Source organism: Arvicanthis niloticus, chromosome 7, assembly GCF_011762505.2.
Source record: "Arvicanthis niloticus isolate mArvNil1 chromosome 7, mArvNil1.pat.X, whole genome shotgun sequence".
In the NCBI taxonomy this organism is placed as follows: Eukaryota; Metazoa; Chordata; class Mammalia; order Rodentia; family Muridae; genus Arvicanthis; species Arvicanthis niloticus.
In genome coordinates this window covers 3,266,172-3,286,822 of record NC_047664.1, presented here as the reverse complement: position 1 = coordinate 3,286,822, position 20,651 = coordinate 3,266,172, and the positions used below count along the sequence as shown (strand labels likewise).

Sequence of the window (20,651 nt, the reverse complement as noted above, 5' to 3'; positions counted from 1 at the left end):
ACACTAACATTAATTACCAAGATCTGCAAAAGGCAGAAGAGAAAATTGAATCAATTTAGAGCTCACATACAAGGGCATATCAGAGCTAGTGTCCTTAGTATACTTTACAAGGTACAAATGAACAGATTAAAACTAAGAGAAAAATCCTGTATCCATCTGCAGAGTTTCTACTAGTCTGTATCCATTACTTAGAAAAACTCAAAACATGTATTGTCATCATTGAACATTTTTTTTTATTTTGCTAACAGGTACTGATACAGTATTAAATTCAGAAACACTGTTACTGAAATGTTTAAAGAAAACTGACATCCATATAGAGAAGATTAAATTTAATTCTCTATTAAAGACGAAACAGTAGGGGCAATGTGGCATTACGATCTGCCAGCTATCACTGTGACACACAGGGATGTAACCTCAGTGTGCACCACCTTATTTACATTTTGAAAAGGGTCGATTCTTGAGTTAGTACAATTGCACTGCTGCCTACAGATTTCTTCAGTCTAAATTCTAACAGCCATGAATATTTATTAGGATGTAATTTCATCTCTGGATTTCAGTGACACCGATAAACCACTCAAGCTTCACTCTTGGTTTTTAATGACACCAGAACGAGTTGATGGAATTACAGCTTTATATGTGCCACTGAAAGTCTTATTTTTCATAGAATAATAAGGCTTGAATACATAAGGGCACTGTCCCTATTATCTGCTAAAGAGATTAGTACTTTCTGTTAAAGTATTTCAACTTCCCTTCAGGAATCTGCATCTCTTTAGTGATTCCTCACACATACTGTGCATGTGCATCTGAGCTCTGGTCTCCATCCGATGGCCCAGCCAACTGTCCTCATTACCTAATGCTACTTAACTTCCTTTTATACAAAAGAAATTTATTTTAAATGAAATTTACTTTAAAAGATTAACAGAAATTGTACTCATTTTTCTTTTCTTTTTTTTAAGATTTTATTTATTTATTTTACATATATGAGTACACTGTAGTTGTTTTCAGGCAAGCCAGAAGAGGGCATTAGATCCCATTACAGATGGTTGTGAGCCACCATGTGGTTGCTGGGAATTGAACTCAGGACCTCTGGAAGAGCAGTCAGTGCTCTTAACCACTGAGCCATCTCTCCAGCCCCCTGTACTCATTTTTCTTAACCCACCCGCACACACTCACATTTCTCTTGCTCTCTGTTATGCATTAGCAGTGACTGCGTGCTAACATGACGGCTCAAGGGAGGAGCCTTACTTCTGCAATTCCTGCATTTTCAGGTGAGTCATTACAAGCTGCATTTTAAAGGACACTTATCAAAAGACATATCAAAACTGAGCATTAGTAAACGCCAATGCAGACATTAACGTAACCAAGGCTACAGTTAGAAATGAGCTTTCTTCCCTGAAATTCACCCTCTGAACAGAGTGAGCTAACCTTGTCTGAGAACAACCACTATACAAGATCAGGAAAAAAAGAAGGAAAATTTAATCTGGGTGTGGTACATGCCTGTGATCCCAGCCATAAGAGGCAGAAGCAAAAGAATCAATGGGATTTTGAGACCAGTTTGGTCTATAAAGCAAAATCCAGGCTAGCCAAGGCTATATAACAAACCCAAACCCAATCCTGATAAATGTATAAAGCCCCACCACACTGACACTCACCTTGCATTCAATCTCTGCCTGTCTGCGTTTCGCCTCACTTAACTGGGCAAGCAACCCCTTGTTCTTCACAGTCAGGGAGCACACCTTCTCCTGCAGACTAGTCACCTCTTGCTCTGCTCTTCGAAGTTGGTTACTATTGATCTGGTTCTAGTAAGAAATGTAAATAAATACACTATAGATAAAGGATGGAAATTTTTAATAATTTTTTGAATTTGTCCATCTTATACTTCAACAGCCTCATAAAAAGTTACTTAAAATGTGTACTTAAAAAATGGAAGATATAGCTGGGCGGTGGTGGTGCATGCCTTTAATCCCAGCACTTGGGAGGCAGAGGCAGGTGGATTTCTGAGTTCGAGGCCAGCCTGGTCTACAGAGTGAGTTCCAGGACAGCCAGGACTATACAGAGAAACCCTGTCTCGGAAAAAAAAAAAAAAATGGAAGATATAAAACTGCTTTTTGCCAGGCAGTGGTGGCGCACACCTTTAATCCCAGCACTTGGGAGGCAGAGGCAGGCGGATTTCTGAATTCAAGGCCAGCCTGGTCTATAGAGTGAGTTCCAGGACAGCCAGGGCTACACAGAGAAACCCTATCTTGAAAAACAAAAAAAAAACCCTGCTTTTTATATTACTTACTTAAATTAATTAATTATATTAGTATATTAGTATACTTTAGAATAAGAATCCTCAGCCAATTGTGTGGCACATGTCGTTCCAGTTATTGGAAGGCTGAGGAAGGATGTTCAATAAAAGTTTAAGGACAGCCTGGGCTACACAGTGAATCTGAGGACATCCCATACTATACAGCAAGAGGAGCGGGGGAGAGAAATCTTTAAAAGAAAAAACCTGAATTCTGAGAGAGAGAGAGAGAGAGAGAGAGAGAGAGAGAGAGATCGAGAGAGATCGAGAGAGAGAGAGAGAGAGAGAGAGAGATCTTTAAAAGAAAAAAACTGAATTCTCCAAAAGAATATTACAAACTCTTGGCTAACACATCAGCCAGGCATTGTTGCCCATACCTGTAATAGGAGGGTCAGGAATGCTAGACCAGCTTTGTCTTTGTAGTGAGTTTGAGGCTAGCCTGGGCTACATGAAACCCTGCTTCAAAATGCTAGAAATACTGAAAATTTAGACTTCAATATATCATTTATACAAAAAAAATTTACAAGCTTTGATTATATACTAACACTAAAATAAATAACTTTATTTTAGAGGGATATTCCTTCAATACTGCTGCAAAGAATTCTGGGATAAAAACTCTTCCAACAACGAAATACAAAACCATAATTCAAGACTTAATTGTGGGTGAGAACAGTATGTGACATAAAAGAAAAGAGTATATTCTAATAATTTCTCATAGTGAGGTAATTATATGAGGGCTTCAAATAAAATGAATGCTTAAAATTATTAGAGATAAAGGGAAGAAGAAAAAGCATAAGCAAAAGAGAAGCCATGAGAAGCCATGCAGAAGTGGCATGGCGGGACAGGCTGTCATCTTAGCACTTGAGACCCAAGATCAAGGCCACCCTGCAGCACACAGTACTACTTCACAGTCAGAGCAGGGGTAGGAAGAACAATAAATTTGGCCAAAACAACGTTTTTAGTTTATGAGCTAGTGTCTTGCTATGTAGCCTGGTCAGTCTGGTATTTATAATAACCTTTCTGTTTTACCCGCTGAGTGTTGTAATTATAAATGTGTGCCATCAGGCTGGAGAGATGGCTCAGTGGTTAAGAGCACTGACTGTTCGTCCAGAGGTCCTGAGTTCAATTCCCAGCAACCACATGTGGCTCTCACAACCATCTGTAATGGGATATGATGCCCTCTTCTGGTGTGTCTGAACACAGAGAGAGTGTGTTCATATACATATAATAAATAAATCTTTTAAAAAAAATAAAAGTGTGCCATCATGCCTCACAAAATTTTGCAAATTTAAAAACTAATCAAATAAAATTTCCAAAAATCAATATAACTGCTGATAATAGAAATTCAATGAGGACTGGAGCAACAGCTCAGTAAGTTAAATGCTTGTCCTGTATGGTCACAAAGACTTCAGTTTTCATCTCTAACACCCACATAAAGATGGGTGGCACATATTTGTAACCCCAACACTGGGGAGCAAACAGCAAGGGAGCATAGAGATAAAGACCTCTAGAGCTCACTGGCATCTAGCCTAGCCAATAGACAAACTCTAGACTCAAAGGGGGACCTGTCTCAAACCATAACATGAAGAGTGACCCAGGAAGACACCCCAAGTTAACCTCTGGCCTCCACGTCCCGCCCCAAACATATACAAATATGTACATATTCATAACACACACACAGTGAGAGGATTGAATATAAGATTAGGCATGAATACTGAAAAATATTAGTATTCTAAAACAATGTGTAAGACAGAAAATAAAAGAAGGTCCAAATTTTCAGCATTTTTAAAATATTTGAGAAAATTTTATTCTCCCCCTGCCCTACACACACACACACACACACACACACACACACACACACACATAAGTGGGCAAAGCCTAGGCCTACTTGGGTAAGGCTATAACCCAGATACTCAAGAGGCTGAGACAAGAGGACCACAAATTTCAGGCCAACTTGGACTATGCTGTGAACTCAAGGCAATCCATGTGACTTAGTGAGACGCTACCCCAAAGTAAGAAGAGAGCTGAATGAAGCTCACTGATACAACACTTAACTATCGTGGATTCAATCTCCAGTGCTTCAAGGGATAAACACATGAATGTCAGGGAGCACAGCTAATCCCAAGGATGATAAAGGCAAATAAATCTTCACCAAGATACTAAGTACTAAAGTTCAGAGTGCTAATGAAATAGGCAAGTCAAGGAAAATACAGTATATATGAAAGAAAGAAAATGAAGGCATTTTACCAGAAAATATGTAATGCTTTAGAGACTCTTTTTCAGCCTACAAGACTTTACTCAATTAAGTGCTCATATAAGAATAAAGGCAACCTCAGTTTAAGAGAGTCAAAGAAAGCCAAGTGAAGTAATACACACATCTATAATCCTAGCAATTTGCATGGATCATGAGTTTGAGGTCAGCCTGGGCAACAAAGCAAGACAGAGAAGGAAGAGAAGGAAGAGGGGAAGGGAGGGAAAGAAGGAAAGATGCATCAGTCAGAATAAACAGAAGATTAGACAGACCAAATCAAATGAGCACTGACTCCATACGACCACAGTAGTATCCAGTCATCTAGAGGCATACAAGGGGCATATAAAATATGTAATGTGGATGAACACAGCAAGTTCTTCTGAGGGCCTTACTGTTTAAAATCAAAATATAATTACTGCCTTTAGAATTCATTTAGCCAGGCAAGTACTTCCAATTTTTCAGATAATAACCTTTAATAAGAAGTAATAAAGAAGTCAAGAGAAAACTTCTCACAAGAGAAAATAAATGAAAAAATTAAAACTAGAAAATGAGGGGCTGGAGAGATGACTCACAGGTTAAGAGCACTGGCTGCTCTACCAGAGGTCCTGAGTTCAATTCCCAGCACCCACATGGTGGCTCACAACCATCTATAGGAGGATCTGCTGCCCCCTTCAGGCAGGCAGATGTATATGCATCAGAGCACACATACATTAAATAAATAAAATTTAAAAAAAAAAAACTAGAAAATGAGAAAAAAATAAATGGAGGATAAAAATGGAAGTACAAACTAACTGATAATGAGGGCTGTTTATCTCTGAGTGGGGGAGGAAGAGCCAGAATACTGACCCCAATCTTTGGATTAAATGAGGGTGGGGATGAGGACTGAGCTTGAACTCAGTTTAACCTAGAAGCCTCCTAAAGAAAAGGGAGGAGATTTAAGCTCTTCTTACCAGGGCAGAAGCAGCTATAAGCTGTAAAAAAATTTAGCTAGAATGAACACCAGACTAGTAGAGTCAAGTATTAGTCTAGAAAGATTGGAAGTTCTTGAACACATTCTTGTCATGTATCTCAACAAAGGTTAGTCAGAGTTTTTTAAAATTAATTATTTCATTTATTTACATCCCAAATGTTGGCCCCTCTTAGTCCCCACTCTAAGAGTTCTTCCCCCCTCACCCCCTCCACTTCACCTTTGAGAGGGTGCCCCCCCCCCAGGTAATCCCCCACCCGGGGACATCAAGTCTCTACAGGATTAGGTGCGGCCACTCCCACTGAGCCCAGACAAGGCAGCCCACTGCTACATATGTTGGGGGGGTGGGATTCAGGCTAGCCCCTGTATGCTCTTTGGTGGGTGGGTCAGTCTCTGGGAGCTCCCAGGATTCCAGATAAGTTGATACTATTGGTCTTCCTAACCCAGACCCAACGGGCCATGCATGAGAGGTCTAGCACAGCAGTCCTCTGAGAGGCTCTACCAGCAGCTGACTGAGACAGATGCAGATACTCACAGACAAGCATTAGACAGAGGTCAGGGACCCCTACAGAAGAGTCAGGGGAAGGACTGAAGGAAATGAAGGAGATGGCAACCCCATAGAAAGACCTGTCTTAAAAACATCCACAGTTTGAGCTGGAGGAAAGAGAAAACTAGCTATTATAGGAAGAATGCATTTAATTTACCTGTCTCTTCCAAGGAATCAAAGCTTTATCTGGCACAGACCCAAGGACAATGCTGTCTATAGTGTTACAAAATACATCGCATCTTAGGGAAAAGGCAGTAATAGGTTCTGGACTAAGGGCTATAGCCATTGGTGGGCAAAAGCATTAGAAGGTCAAATACCTCTGATACAAAAGCAAAATGGAGGTTAAGGCTGAGGATTATCAGAAAATACCCTTGCCCCTCCAATTTCCTGCAACAAGTAATAGAGGAATACTGCTGAATCCAGTCCTGGTTCTAGGATATGATACAGAATAAAGACAGGACAAAAGCTGTCTGGGAAACCATCCCTCATTCTGAAAATGAGGTACTGCCAAAGGAATTTGAAACCTGAAGTGCGCTGCACATAACCATAGAGCAATACTCAACTCAGCCCATCTGACAGCATTAACTCAAATTCGCCACATGCAAGGCCTGGCAGATGGAAATGTGTACCCATCACTAGGCACAAAAACTATTTATCTACCTTGGTTATTGCCCTATACAAGACACACAGTCACTGCTATCCCTTCTCCATACTATGGATGTCTGTTTCAAGATAACCAATCCTTCTTGGTGTGTACTTGTTGGGGCACATGAAAATGTGTTCAAAAATTTACAAAGCATGTAAAAAAGAAAGGAGAAACAGAAGTACATAATAAGAGACCAATCAATGCACAGAAGCAGCCTTGGGATGACATAGAAACTGAATTATCTGATAGGATGGAGATAGATAGATAGATAGATAGATAGATAGATAGAAATAGATAGATAGAGATAGAGATAGATAGAGAGAAAGAGATGAATGAGAGGTAGTCATAATCATATATATGTACAGATATAAATTTTGCTCATAAAATAAAACTTCCCATTATAAAATCAAATTTCTACTTTTCATAATTTTAGCCTCTTCTATATTTTTAATTTCAATAGAACTTTTTGATGATTAGATGATATGAAACAAGGTATGTTTATCCTAAAGATTGCATAGTCACTTAATGGTGTCTGACATGGAATGACCATTTATTTGTTGACTGGAATACAAAGTGACACATGAGTAGACTATGCCCCCTACTGACTGAGGAAATCCTCTGAAAACCAATCAGATGCTTGGTTAGCCCTTTGTGTGTGTCCATGAATCCACACTGCTAAGGACTGAAGCTTTAAAGTGTATCTGTACTGCACATATGCAGACTTTTATTATTCCCTAAACAGTGCAGTGCAAAAATTATTCCTATCACATCTGTGCTATATTAGGCCTTGTACCTACGAACGGCTTAAAGTACACTGGAGAATACATTAAAAGTATTACTACAAATAATAAACCATTTTATTCAAGGAACTTGAGCATCTGAAGATCAGTATCAGTGGAGATCCTGCAATCTGCCCCATGGATCCCACAGGACAACCTTATGTGAAATACAGCTCAGAAGAATGTAATTCAAAAAAGGCAAATTTGCCTTTATAATACAAACGGTTTTATAAACAAAATAATTTGCACATCTTAGGCCAAATGTATTTAAGATAGGATTTAATATAGGAGACTTAATTACTCAGGATCCACTACACACTTGAAAAGCAGAATGCACACTGTAGCTGACACATGATTCGCTACTGGAAATGTATGGAGACAGGTTTAATCATTACAGAGAAAGCCACCTGGTGGGCAGAGACAGGGTGCTGCTAAACATCGTATAATACACAGGCTACATAAACAAAACAAATGATTTCTAGCTCAAACGTTAAAAAAGTATTCAAGTTGAGGAATCTTGCTCTACATAAAGTTTCCTTCTTTTTTTTTTTTTTTTTTTTTTTTTGTTTTTCAAGACAGGGTTTCTCTGTGTAGCCCATAAAGTTTCCTTCTTAATTTGTGCAATAAGGCAACCCTATGAGTTTTACTAATAAACCCAAAAGTCTAGCTTGTTTAGATTTTATTGAAGGGTCAAAGCAGAGATTATGTCTCTGAGGAAAAAAAAATGTTTCTGCCTGTAATCTGAGCAATGGGAGGCTGGGGCACATTTGTCATTAGTTTGAGGCCAATTCAGCTACAAAGTGAGAAGTCAGGCAAGGATACAGCACAGCCTTATCTCAAAAAATCCACAAAACTCAAACAAAGCTAAAACAAACCAAACCGTGCTGGGGCAAGGCTCAGTGAGAGCACTTGCTGTACACGCAAGTTTAAACGCAAGTTTAGATCCCCAGCACTCAATAAAAGGTGGGCTCACATTTGTAACTCTAGAGTTACAGTGTGAGACAGACAGACAGACAGACAGACAGACAGACAGATATATCGATCATTGGACCTTGCTAGCCAGCCAGGTTAACTGAAACAAACAGCAATAATGGTTGCTGGAGCTCCAGGTTGGATAACAGATGCTGTCTTAAGAGAACAAGGACAGACAGCAATAGGCGAGTTCCAGCTGTCTGCATGAGGACTAGAAACTGACATCTAGAACTCAGCTTCTCTGTCAGTCCTAAGGATTATACCACAGTGAACCTGGTTCATTTACCACTCCCTTAAACACAATGGCATGGCGTTCAAACCTCCCATTTAAAACCTACATGTTCACTCTTTGTAGTACCTGTTTATAGTCACTGTTATTTTTAGAAATATTTTTGAGAAAACAACTGTGTAAGACTCTGATCTAGCGCTGCTTTCCACCCGCCTGGGCCTGCCCGTCATACCTGTGTCTCCATTTCCATCATCCTTTGCTTCATCTCTCTTATTTCTGCCTGTGTTTCCGCTTCTCTAAGGCGAATGCTCATTAGCTCGTCCTGTAACTCATTCACAGCATTTTTCTTGGGTGGGTCTTTCCATCTTCCAGAAGTCCGAGCTAAGTGACGCTAAAGCATAAAACATTATTACACTGCAACAAGTCCTCTACAGAGGATGAGTTAACTTTACAGAGCACGATGTGAGCATTGTCCACAATCATTTGTTTATCTGTTTAAGAGATGCTTTTGCTTTGTAATTAGTACTCCTGGTTGGCTTTGGACTTAATGCTCTTCCTGTCTCAGCCCTCCTGAGCACTGGGATTCCAGATACGTACAACCATGCCCAGCTTAATTTAAACTGTTGCACCTGGGTATTTTTCAAAATTCATTGGGGGGGGGGGGGGGGTCCAAGACAAGGTTTCTCTGTGTAAGCCTGACTGTCAGGACTCACTCTGTAGACCAGGCTGGCCTCGAACTCAGAAATCCGCCTGCCTCTGCCTCCCAAGTGCTGGGATTAAAGGTGTGCGCCACCACTGCCCGGCTCAAAATTCATTTTTTAAAAGTTATGTTCTTCTAAAATTATATTACATTTATTCACTGGTGTGGGGGTGGGGGATACTCCCTAGCACATACATGGAGCTCAGAGGACAACCTGCAAAAGTCAGTTCTCTTTCACCATGTGAACCCAGGGCACCCAACTCAGGTTCTCAGCCTTGGCTATGAGGCCTTGCAGCACCTGTCTCCTTCCACTGAGTCATCTCACAGGACCCCTCAAAGCCAATGTCAACATTTACTACATCTCTCTCTCTTCCTATCCTCCCACCCCCTAAGCCTTCCCCCCAGTTCCCCACCCCTCCCACTCCATTCAAACCAAGACCGCCATTCTGAAAATGTGTAGGGTTTGGGTTGGTTTTTATTTTGGAAGGGGGGAGGGAAATTGAAGATAGGGTTTCTCTGTGTAGCCTTGGCTGTCCTGGAAGTCACTCTGTAGACCAGGCTGTCCTCAAACTCATGAATCTGATTACCTCTGCCTCCCAGGTGCTAGGATTAAAGGTGTGCACTTCACCACCCCCTTAACTGTGCTTTTTAAAAACTCATTCTCTTCTGTTTTACAGATTGTTACATTTTGTTCTTTACCTAATTTCTATCACAAATAGATACATTTATGGGAATATTTCTAAAGTGTCATTTACTTTGTTATAAGCATTTTCAAAAGAAGTTAGAAATTTACATATATACATTGGTGTCCCCTTCAGGTGTTTCATACTTTCCAACAATGTACCTAATAGTAAAAAAAAAAAAAAATCTTTGTTTAATTAATGAACAGATTATCAAATTGCCTTCTGAGTTCCATTTCTAGGGTTGGAGAGATAGCTCAGCAGTTAAAGACTAGGTTCACAACCAAAAATATAAGTTCTATTTCTATACCATAGGTTAGTATAAGTCATAAGACAAATTTCCCTGTGCAGTGGATTGTAGCTAACATAGAAACTGACAAATGATCAAAGTGCAGAGAACAAGTTCATATGGACAGCTGAGTCACCTGTGTCACACTCCCTCCCAGCAAGGTTCGAGAACCACTGTGAAGAGAGGATGGAAAAGCCTAAAAGCCTTTAGACTTTGGGGAAGACCAAGGCACAACAGTGTCTTCTGGGCCTGACAGGAGCACTGCACTCGTGAACTCTCAGCAGCTGTGGTTGCTGCACATGACCTGGATAATCAAGCCAGTGAGCACTTCAGCAGGAGGCAGGGCGAGTTCTTGGGCTCCTGACAATTGCTCCTGAATAAGGCAGTCAGTTTTCTTTAAGAATGTGGCCCCTGGTAGATCAATCATACTTAAATGGATGACCCCATACCCATAAGTATATAGGCAGCACAAACTGGACTAGTGAGTTTAGAAAAAGGAGGACCTGAGGGTGGAAGGGAAGGCAAAGAGTGTATCTGGGAGGATTTGGGGATGTCTCAATCGTGACACAAAGTAACATTAATCACCAGCTATTTCAAATTCACACAAACTAAGTACATTGGTTTTGGTTCCTTCCAGAAAGCGTGTCAGGCCTGACATACCTGCCAGTGCTCTTCTAAGTCTCTGACTTGCTGTCGAAGTTCTTTCAAACCCATAATGGCTTCGGCTTCCCTCAGCTTCACAGCAATGAGTTCCTCCTGAAGCCTTGCAATATTATTCTCATCAGGAAATGAGTTGTTCTTCTAAAGTCAGAAAAGTTAAGATTGAAATGGTCTCTCATTCTCATGGACTGGTAGAATTAATATAGTAAAAGTGAACATCCTACCAAGAGCAATCTACAGATTCAATGCAATTTCCATTAAAATTCCAACACAATTCTTCAAAGAAATCAAAAATTCAATCTTCAGTTTTGTATGGAAATACAAAGTCCTGGAATAGCTAAAACAAGACGGAGTAACAGGAGAACTAGAAGTTAAGCTGAACACACATCTATAATAAAAATAGCATGGTATTGACATGAAAGCAGACACACTGATTAACTGAATCAGTTGAATAAATGGAATCAAACTGAAAATCCAGATATAAGTCCACACACCTATGCATGCCTGATTTTTAACAAAGAATCCAAAACTACACACTGGAGAAAAGACAGCATCTTCAACAAATAGTTGATCAAACTGAATGGCTCTTAAAGAAGAATGCAAATAGATCTATATTTATCAGTGCCCAAAACTCAACCCCAAAGGGACTAAAGTCCTCATTTTAAAGACCAGATAGCCTGAATCAGATTGAAGAGAAGGTAGAAAATAACCTTGAACTCACTGATTTTCTGAATTGGTAGCCTTAAGGTTACATTTATTTTCTTCCTATCCACTCTCTCTTTAGACAGGGTCTCATGCACACTGGCTGACCTCCAACTAAGCAGGTGGCTAAGACTGACCTTGAACTTCCCTCCACATCTGGATTACAGGTATGTGCCACCATACCTGCTGCAAGCTGAACCCAGGACCTCATGCATTCTAAGCAGGCACTACACCAACTAGCAGTTCCTTATTTGCTGATTCAATAACTAATATTCATAGTTCCTCATGTGTAAAAAACATCAAGTCCAATTCAGCTCTGTAATAAGTACTTAACAAGTATCAAGCATGTCTCCCTCAGATTTAGAAGCAGGTACTATTTATGTAGTCTCTTACCTTCTCTATATCCAACACTTTATCCTGCATCTCCTTCAGTGCACACTGAGACTCAGCTTCACTCAGTCTGGCTTGAACCAATTCCTTCTCCAGCTGCAGCACAAAATCTTCGTTGTAGGTAGAGCTGCATTTATGCTAAAGATTATGAACATATACTGAAATTTCATGAAACACAAATGTGTAAATATATACAAAGAAAAAAATAATGAAATTATTTAACTTGGGTATTATGAATAACTAAAAAGTAAAACTATATCCAGTATTTCAAATTATTTCATTTTCCCAACAAATGACCAGGAAGGAAGGAAGGAAGGAAGGAAGGAAGGAAGGAAGGAAGGAAGGAAGGAAGGAAGGAAGGAAGGAAGGGAGGAAAATTCCAGCCAAATTTTTTGGGTTTTATAACAAGTTATTACATTCCTCAATGTTCATAAAAAGTGCCTGTCTTTTTTCTGTCCACCTATAAAGATAAAAAGAATATATTCTGACTCTGCAGATAGACATGATCTGTACAACACAGTGGACATTAGCCTTATGCAACCACTTAGTCCTTGAAACACACATAATCCTTGCTGAGTGTAACCACACAAACGGGTTTTCAGTGCTCATCTGTCCCTTGAATTCAACCCCCAGCACCACCAAAAGTATAAAATTAAATAGACAAATAAAACAATACAATGATTTTTATGTTGATTGCATGTTGAAATATTCTAAATATACTAAGGTAAAGAAAAAACAACTCCAAAATTTAAAAGAGGTATAGAGAACAATCTCCTAACTGAACTGTCTGGGTGAAGAACAGCTCTTTCTACTCTACATTAGGAATAAAATGGGTATCAAATTAAAACTATTAAAAATTATCAAATGCTTTCATGGAAGCATTTCAATTTTATAAAACTCTTGGCGTTCCGCCCATTTACCCAACAGATGTACAAATGGAGGCATGGCCTCCTCCTAGACCTGGGGGCTGGACCCAAGGCTTTGTGGCCAGGGTCCACCAGTAAGCTACATCACAGGACACCTTAGCCCCACTAAGCTGGTCAGATAAGACCTGAACTTGTTCTTCCTGCCTGTGTCACTAGGCTTAATTTAATCTAAGGCACTTTAACCAACATGTCGCCTCTAGTAATTCTGGCTCTATTAAAATAATGCTTATACAGAAAGCTCATCTGCAGCCATCTTTAATAAACACCTTATCAAACAAAATATACTCTTTTGGAATGACCTCAGCCAAGCTAAAGGCACCATATATAATAATGAAATCATAGTTATTCTATGGATATTACCAATATTATTAGCTCTTAAGGTGTAGCTTTGAAAAGATCTGCTCAAGTCAGCTTGCCAATATCCTGTATAAGGAAAGCCCTAAGAAAATATAAAATTCAAATGGCTCACATCAAAATAGAATCTTCCTCCACAGTAGGGGGTTGGGGGGAGAATTGTAGGAGTCACAGGAGTCAAGAACACCAGGAGTACATCGCTAACAGAATCAGCGAAGCAGACCTCACAGAGACGGAAGAGGCAAGCATGAAGCCTGCATGAGTCTGCACCAGGCCTTCTGCACACATTCTGGCTTGAAGATTTTGTTGGACTCCTAACAAGGGAAATGGGGGTGAAGAGGAACTTTGGAACACTTGTTATGCCAAGTTTGGTTGATATCACAGGGAGGCATGTTCTTTTCTGGGAGAGCGGGGAGAAGGGGCTAGAAAAATGGAATGGAGCGGAGGCTGTGGTTGGAATATATAGTAAGAAAGAAGAATAAAGAAAATTTTAAAAAAGAAAGCAAAATCCTCAAACTGGCAGAAACAAGTAACTTCAACCATATACTAAAAACACTAAAGAACTACTAGAAACAAGTTTTTATCAATAAAATTTATCAACATGTCACAAACTGGATGACATACAGCTTGGGCTTTATATAAACTGAAACATAGACACAGTATTCTTACTATAAGAAGTTCCTAAAGACTGCATTTAATATTCAAATTAGTAACCTGGACACACACATACTTTGTTTTTACTACATGACAACTACCACAATTATAACAGTAGTCAACAGGGACCCATTTATTTCAGCTCACACACAAACAGGGAATGGCTTCCCTGGATTTGCATCAAGTTCTGTAAATGAATCTCTTCACGATCCTGTGATCCCAGCAAACCCTATCCCAAGGACATTGACAGAATTTCTTAGTAAATGGCTCTGCTTTTCAATCTCAAGCAGACTTCTGGTATTGTGAACGCTACAAATATAGGTGATGAAGGTCTCTGCTTCTGTCTTGAATTTTTAAAAAAAATTCTCAGAGATGAAAATAGGAAAAAAGATAATGACACAGTGAAAACTGAGTGTGTATTTGGGGATATTTCTTACACAGAATGGCTAATCCTTTACCTGAAATATAGAGTTCTTTAGATTTGAGATTTGAGAAATTTTGCATAGATTTTTAACAGTAGATCACCTCTTAAAATTACATTCGAAATTTAATTTTGTAAATTGGAAATTTTATAAATACATTACATAACGCTCCAAAATCCTAAACCTTTTACAACGTGATAATAGTACTCGAAAAGCTTCAAGACACTTTGTGCATTCAGGATAGGGGTGCTCAATCTGTGTAATAAGTGAAAGTTTCTAATCTAAAAAGGACAACCTATATAATAACTTTCAGATACTAATTATACATAGTACTTGTGGTGGCTCGTATGCATGAATGCTCAGTCACTATGGAGTGGCACTACCTGAAAGAATTTTAAAGATTAGGAGACGTGGCTTTGTTGGAGGAAGTGAATCATTAGGGGTGGGTTTTCAGGTTTCAAAAGCCTATGCCAAGCTCTGTGCATGTGTCTGTGTGTGCATGTGTGTGATCCAAGTACCACAGGACAGAGGACAATTTGTAGGAATTAATTCTGTTCAATCACCATGTGGTACCAGAGGTTGAATTCAGGTATCTCTTCACAGCAACAGAACACTAAGACAGTATTGTTCTCTAAGTTCAAGATATTATACATCCACAGAAAGACCATGCCTTTAAAAAAACAAACAAACATAAGATACCTTATACATTTACATATCCTTTATAAAGGAAGACATACAACTCTGGAACCTTCTCTTTTGTAACATTTCTCATAAGTCAAATAAGTAAGTAAAATGTAAAAATTCTCTATATTTCTATATAGCAGCAGTGCCAAGGAAGAAAAAACTGAACAATGCTTCTTACAGTAAGCAAGCAAATAGTATTTACTGGATGAATTAATTAACTTTAGGCTTACCTACAAACAAATCCTATATTAAATAATTTGTATTAGACCTGGGATATAGAAGTTATATGCTGCAAAATTAACCCATGTTTATCAAATATCCACCTAGCAATTTAGAGCTACTTTTTAAAATGATACAATGTTTTTAACTTATTCTTAAGGCAAAATATGTAATGATACATGTAAATACAAGACAAAACAGTAAGACAGTATGACTGTCACATTCATAAGCATCTGAAAGAAAAAAACATTACAAAAGTCAGAGTACTCCAGAGCAGGCTTCTGTAACATTCTCACCTCCTCTGGCACATGGCACTCAAAGATGGTCACAACATCCCTACCCTATATGCCTGAAATGGCCAGGGATTCTGGCTTTTGCTGCTGCTTTTTAGCCAGGCAGAGTGGACATGCCTATCTATAAACTAAAACAGTTGGAAACTAAGAGGAGAATCAAACATTTAAAGCTAATTTGGGCTAGACTCACCATGTGCAACTTAGTGAGACCACGTATCAAGACAAAATGTAAAAAGAGGGCTGGGGATACAACCAGGTAACAGAGGACTTATCCAGCACGTCCACCCTGAGGTCAAATACCAGGGCTATCAAAAAATACCTATCACTGAAGTATTTCCTTTAAATATCAGAAAAATTACATAAATCCTTTAAAATGAAAATTTATTTCTTATTATTTTTAATTGATGTTTAATGACAAAGAAATGCTAAAAGATTCTCACTTCAATGACCTCTTATTAAAAATTAAATAAACATTACATGTAAATATATTTAACCTTTAGATCAAAGTCAAAATAATCCTATTTTTAAAAAGATTATAATTTTTAAAGATTTATTTATTTATTTATTTATTTATTTATTTATTTATGTGAGTACACCATTGCTCTCTTCTGACACACCAGAAGGGGCATCAGACTTCATTACAGATGGTTGTGAGCCACCATGTGGTTGCTGGGAGTTGAACTGAGGACCTCTGGAAGAACAGTTGTTCTTTACCGCTGAGCCATCTCTCCAGCCCTATTATTTTTAAATTTACATGCACATGTGTGTGTCTAAGAATCTATGACATGTGTGTACCCCTCAGAGACCAGAGGAGGGCATCAGATATTCTGAAGGTGGAGCTACAGTTATGAGCAGCTAGATGGGAACTGGTCTGGGTCCTCTGAAAGAGAGATAAATGTTTCTAACTGCTGGGTCATATCTCCAGCCCTTCAAAAGTACTTTTAAAAGTTCTGCCCAGAGTTATATATACTGACCAGCTTAAGAATCTGTAAAAGGTTGGCTGTGGTTCAGGGTTAGCAACTGTGCTTAGCAGGCATGAGACCCTGGACTCAATACATAACACCCACCTTAAAAGACCAAGATTACAAGATGGAATGTGTACAGTCACCTAGTGTGGATTTTTAGAAAGACATATCAACTATTTTCCAGTTCTATCGGGAAAACTAATCCACTGGATAAGTCAGGTAGACAAAACCCCTATGTGCTAGTAAACACATTTTCTCAAATTATTTAGAAAAATTCACAACTTTCAATGATTAAGATATGTCTTACACATTTTAAATTTAAATGAACATGGCATATCATTATACTTATTGCATTAAACCATTAAAGATCATATGACATGTTGGATAACAAAAGTCTACAAACCTAGCGTCATACAGGAGGTTCTCATATGGGGCTGGGTAGGAAAAAAGATCAAAGGAGGAAAGATAGGAACAAGTTCTTTCAGAAGAACATTAATGAGTACAGAGCAAATCAGAGAAAATAAAAACCACCACTTTGGAAAATTAATGTAATAATTAACTTTACATGGCCTTTAGATAAGAGACATATAGACGGACCCCACCACATCAGTGAGTTCCATATTTATAGACACAAGCCAAAGATGGAAAGTTTTACAAAACAAACCCACATCAATTTTTTTTCTTGATATGATTTTCTAAGTAATATGGTATAATAACTTTATTTATCTGTTTATTACATTGAATTAGGCAGAAGCAACTTAGAAATATTTAAACTAACAGAAGAAGGTGTAGTGGGTATATGCTAATATGATGTTATGCTATGTAGGAATGTGAACAGCCACAGATTTAAGTGTACACAGGGGTTCCTAGAACCAATCATCCTACAACTACCAAGAAATAGCTGTAGTTATTTGGTTCAAAAGTATTCCCAATAGCTTACTCTACAGTTGTAAAGACCAAGTCATATCTTTACAAGGGAGGCTACAATAACCAAATCTAAGCCTAGTAACCAAATTCAACAGTAGTCTAGGACACAACTCAGTATCTGATTAAAAACAAAATGAATTCTACAATGTCCTCTCTCATCTAAATGTCTAATTGAATCTAGTTTATAAAAATACAATAATACAATGGGAAAGCATCAGAAAAATTCAGAATATGAAATGAAACAATTGAGTCCTATCTGCAAACGCCACTGTTATGCGGTCTCTCCCCTTCTTGAGTAACTATGGACAGCAGCCTAGTAACTTCACTGATCATTTCTAAGACACACTCTGTGGTTACACTGATGCTCTGGACTTTGTGTAGTTTTCTATTTGATTTCTGTTAAGTTGCAAACTCCAAGAAAAATGGGTAAAGTGCCTATTTCACATATCTAAGTGGACCTGGTCTCCAGGTTCTCCCAGAATGCCTCAGTCGCAACCCTCTTTTAGGGTAGGGAGCACACCCTGCTCCCTACCCTAAACTCTCCAGATATTCCTTATAGAATCCAACCATCTTGGTTACCAGCTCTCTCTGTACCCTTGGGCTTCCTGGTTGCTATACCTGACTCCCCTCGTCCTCTGCAACTCCTGCAAGGCCCAGCTCAGTCTAACTCTGTTTCTCTGTCCCTCTGGACTCTCCCAGATGACCCTGTCTCTGCCTACACTGTCCTTTTTATCTATAATAAACTTTCTGCTCTACAATACCATAGAACTACCATGTTTCCTTTTTAGTGTTTTGAGACAGGGTTTCTCTGTGTAGTCCTGGTTGTCCTGGAACTCACTCTGTAGACCAGGCTGGCCTCGAACTCAGAAATCCGCCTGCCTCTGCCTCCCAAGTGCTGGGATTAAAGGCGTGCGCCACCACTTACTTTTTTTTTTTTTTCACTCAATTTTTTCTTTTTCTTTTTCTTTTTCTTTCTTTCTTTTTTTTTTTTTTTGCTTGCTTGCTTTAAGTTCAATTTACTCTCATACGTCTATATTTTTAAGGGCAAAACAAATTACTGTTTTAAGACTTAGTGCCTCATATAACACAAACATTGTTTTAAATTTCTCTACTAAGCATGGTGGTAGATGGAGCTGACACATGTTCATATGTTGTATCTTCAGTTAATTATGAATATATTCCAGTTTCTTTTCAAGACACCCCTCCCAATCAAATGTACAAATGTATTAACATCCGACCATTTAGGAAGTCCATTACTAATTTTTCCGTGAGTGTGTCTGTATGTGTGCAGGGGCTCAAGGCTGACAAGAGGAGCCTTCCTTGACTGCTTCCCAGCTCACTGGTTTGGTTCAGTTCAGCTGAGAGATCCTACTGCAGAAGTATGGTCTGGTCCGCCAGCTTGCCTCAAGGATCCTATGTCCCTCCTCCAAGTGCTACAATTACAAACCAACTGCTGCTCCTACCCGGCATTTACCCCAGGTTCCAAATGCTTGAATATCAAATGCTTTAGCACTGAACCGTCTCTCCAACCCCTCTGTCACTAACCTCTCACTGATCCTAACAGGGTCAAAGAAAATAATGTTATTCTTGTAATTTTTTAAGAGATCCAAGCACATTATACATATATGAAATATTAAACATAATATTTTAAAGTTTGTGACTAGAATATGTGTATTTATAAACATTCCATTCCTATGTAGGAATTGTTCTTGGCTGTTGTTGGACTCTGTTTTATAAATGCCCATGAGTTTGGGCCATAAAGTGGCAACAGAACTCTTTGAATTTTCTACTCAATAATGAGAGGTCACCAACTGGCTTTTACCAGTTACTGGATGAGATATTTAAAGACAAAAAGTATATTGGGGCTGAGAGACATCTGAGTACAATTCTCAGCAACTATATCAGGAGGTTAACTCCAGACCCAGCAGCCCTCTTCTGGCCTGTGTGGGCACTGCACACGTGTGTGCAAACCTACACACAACCACATACAGTACATACAATTAAAAACAAAAATTCTTAAGGACTACCAACTGTTTGTCCACATCACCTGTTTTATCGGTTCAGCATCAAACCCTCTATCAGTGGAAGTACTAAATGCTATATATATTCTGTTGTGGACTTGGTTTGTTGCTTATATTATGTTCATTGGGTTCCCAAATTACACAAGAATTCACATGTCTCTGTGTGAGATGCTGACCGTCCCTGCCCCCAGCTGGTTCTAATTGGTAAATAAAGTTGCTGGCACCAATGACTGGGTAGGGAGACAGAGGCAGGGCTTTAGATTTCCTGGGCAAGGGAATAAGGGGAAAGAGGAAGTAGCAGAATCGCCATTCCAGGAAAGGAATAGGATGCAAGCATGAGAGCTGCAGAAGACAGAAGAAGCAGCCATGTGAGAATCGGGAAAGAATGGCCCCACGGGTCACTCCCCTGACTGGGTCTTGGGGAGCAGAGATGAAATATAAAATGTAGTATGAAACAATTCAGGAATATCAGAGAGTAAGTTAGCCACAGGGAGGTTTGGAAGTACCCACCCATTAGTTGCTTAGGACATATTAAAAATGAGCATTTTGGCAGGTGTCCAGAAGCACATGTACACCCAACAGGGAGTTTAGAGCAGCTTAACAAATTACTGCTTCAATATATTTCTAAATATACATAATTGTAAATGAGATAGTTACATCCTAGGAAGCGGATACTGTTGCTGTTATGAACAGTCCTGATACAGTTTGATTCTGAACTCTGATACAGATGCTCCAGCTGTAATCTGCTTAGATTTGCACGCTCTACGTTTCCACCTTTAATTTTTCCCCATCTTAGTACCATTCTACTGCTGTGAAGAGACACCATGATCAAGGCAACTTATATAAGAAAGCACTTAACTGGGGAGTTGCTTACAGCTTCAAAGGATGAATCTATGGTCATCATAGAGGCGAGCATGGGACAGCGGGCGGACAGGCATGGTGATGGAGCAATAGCTGAGAGTTTACACCTGATCAGCAAGATGGAAATAAGAGAGGCTGGCCATGGCTTGGGGTTCTGAGCTCTCAAAGTCCACATCCCCAGTGCTACTCCTCCTCCAACAAGGCCATGCCGTCTAGTACTTCCTGA

General features: G+C 39.2%; 1 protein-coding gene across 5 annotated transcripts in view; it reads right to left on the bottom strand.

Moving 5' to 3' along the window:
• Window positions 1-20,651, bottom strand: part of Evi5 (ecotropic viral integration site 5) — a 155,091-nt gene that overhangs the window by 51,548 nt on the left and 82,892 nt on the right. For all 5 annotated transcript variants that reach the window (XM_034508411.2, XM_034508407.2, XM_076937789.1 and 2 more), the window contains 4 exons: window positions 12,103-12,237; window positions 11,008-11,148; window positions 8,911-9,069; window positions 1,653-1,799 (listed from right to left, as the gene is read on the bottom strand). In XM_034508411.2, coding sequence (XP_034364302.2) covers window positions 1,653-1,799; window positions 8,911-9,069; window positions 11,008-11,148; window positions 12,103-12,237 — 582 coding nt within the window. The remainder of the gene's footprint in view (window positions 1-1,652; window positions 1,800-8,910; window positions 9,070-11,007; window positions 11,149-12,102; window positions 12,238-20,651) is intronic.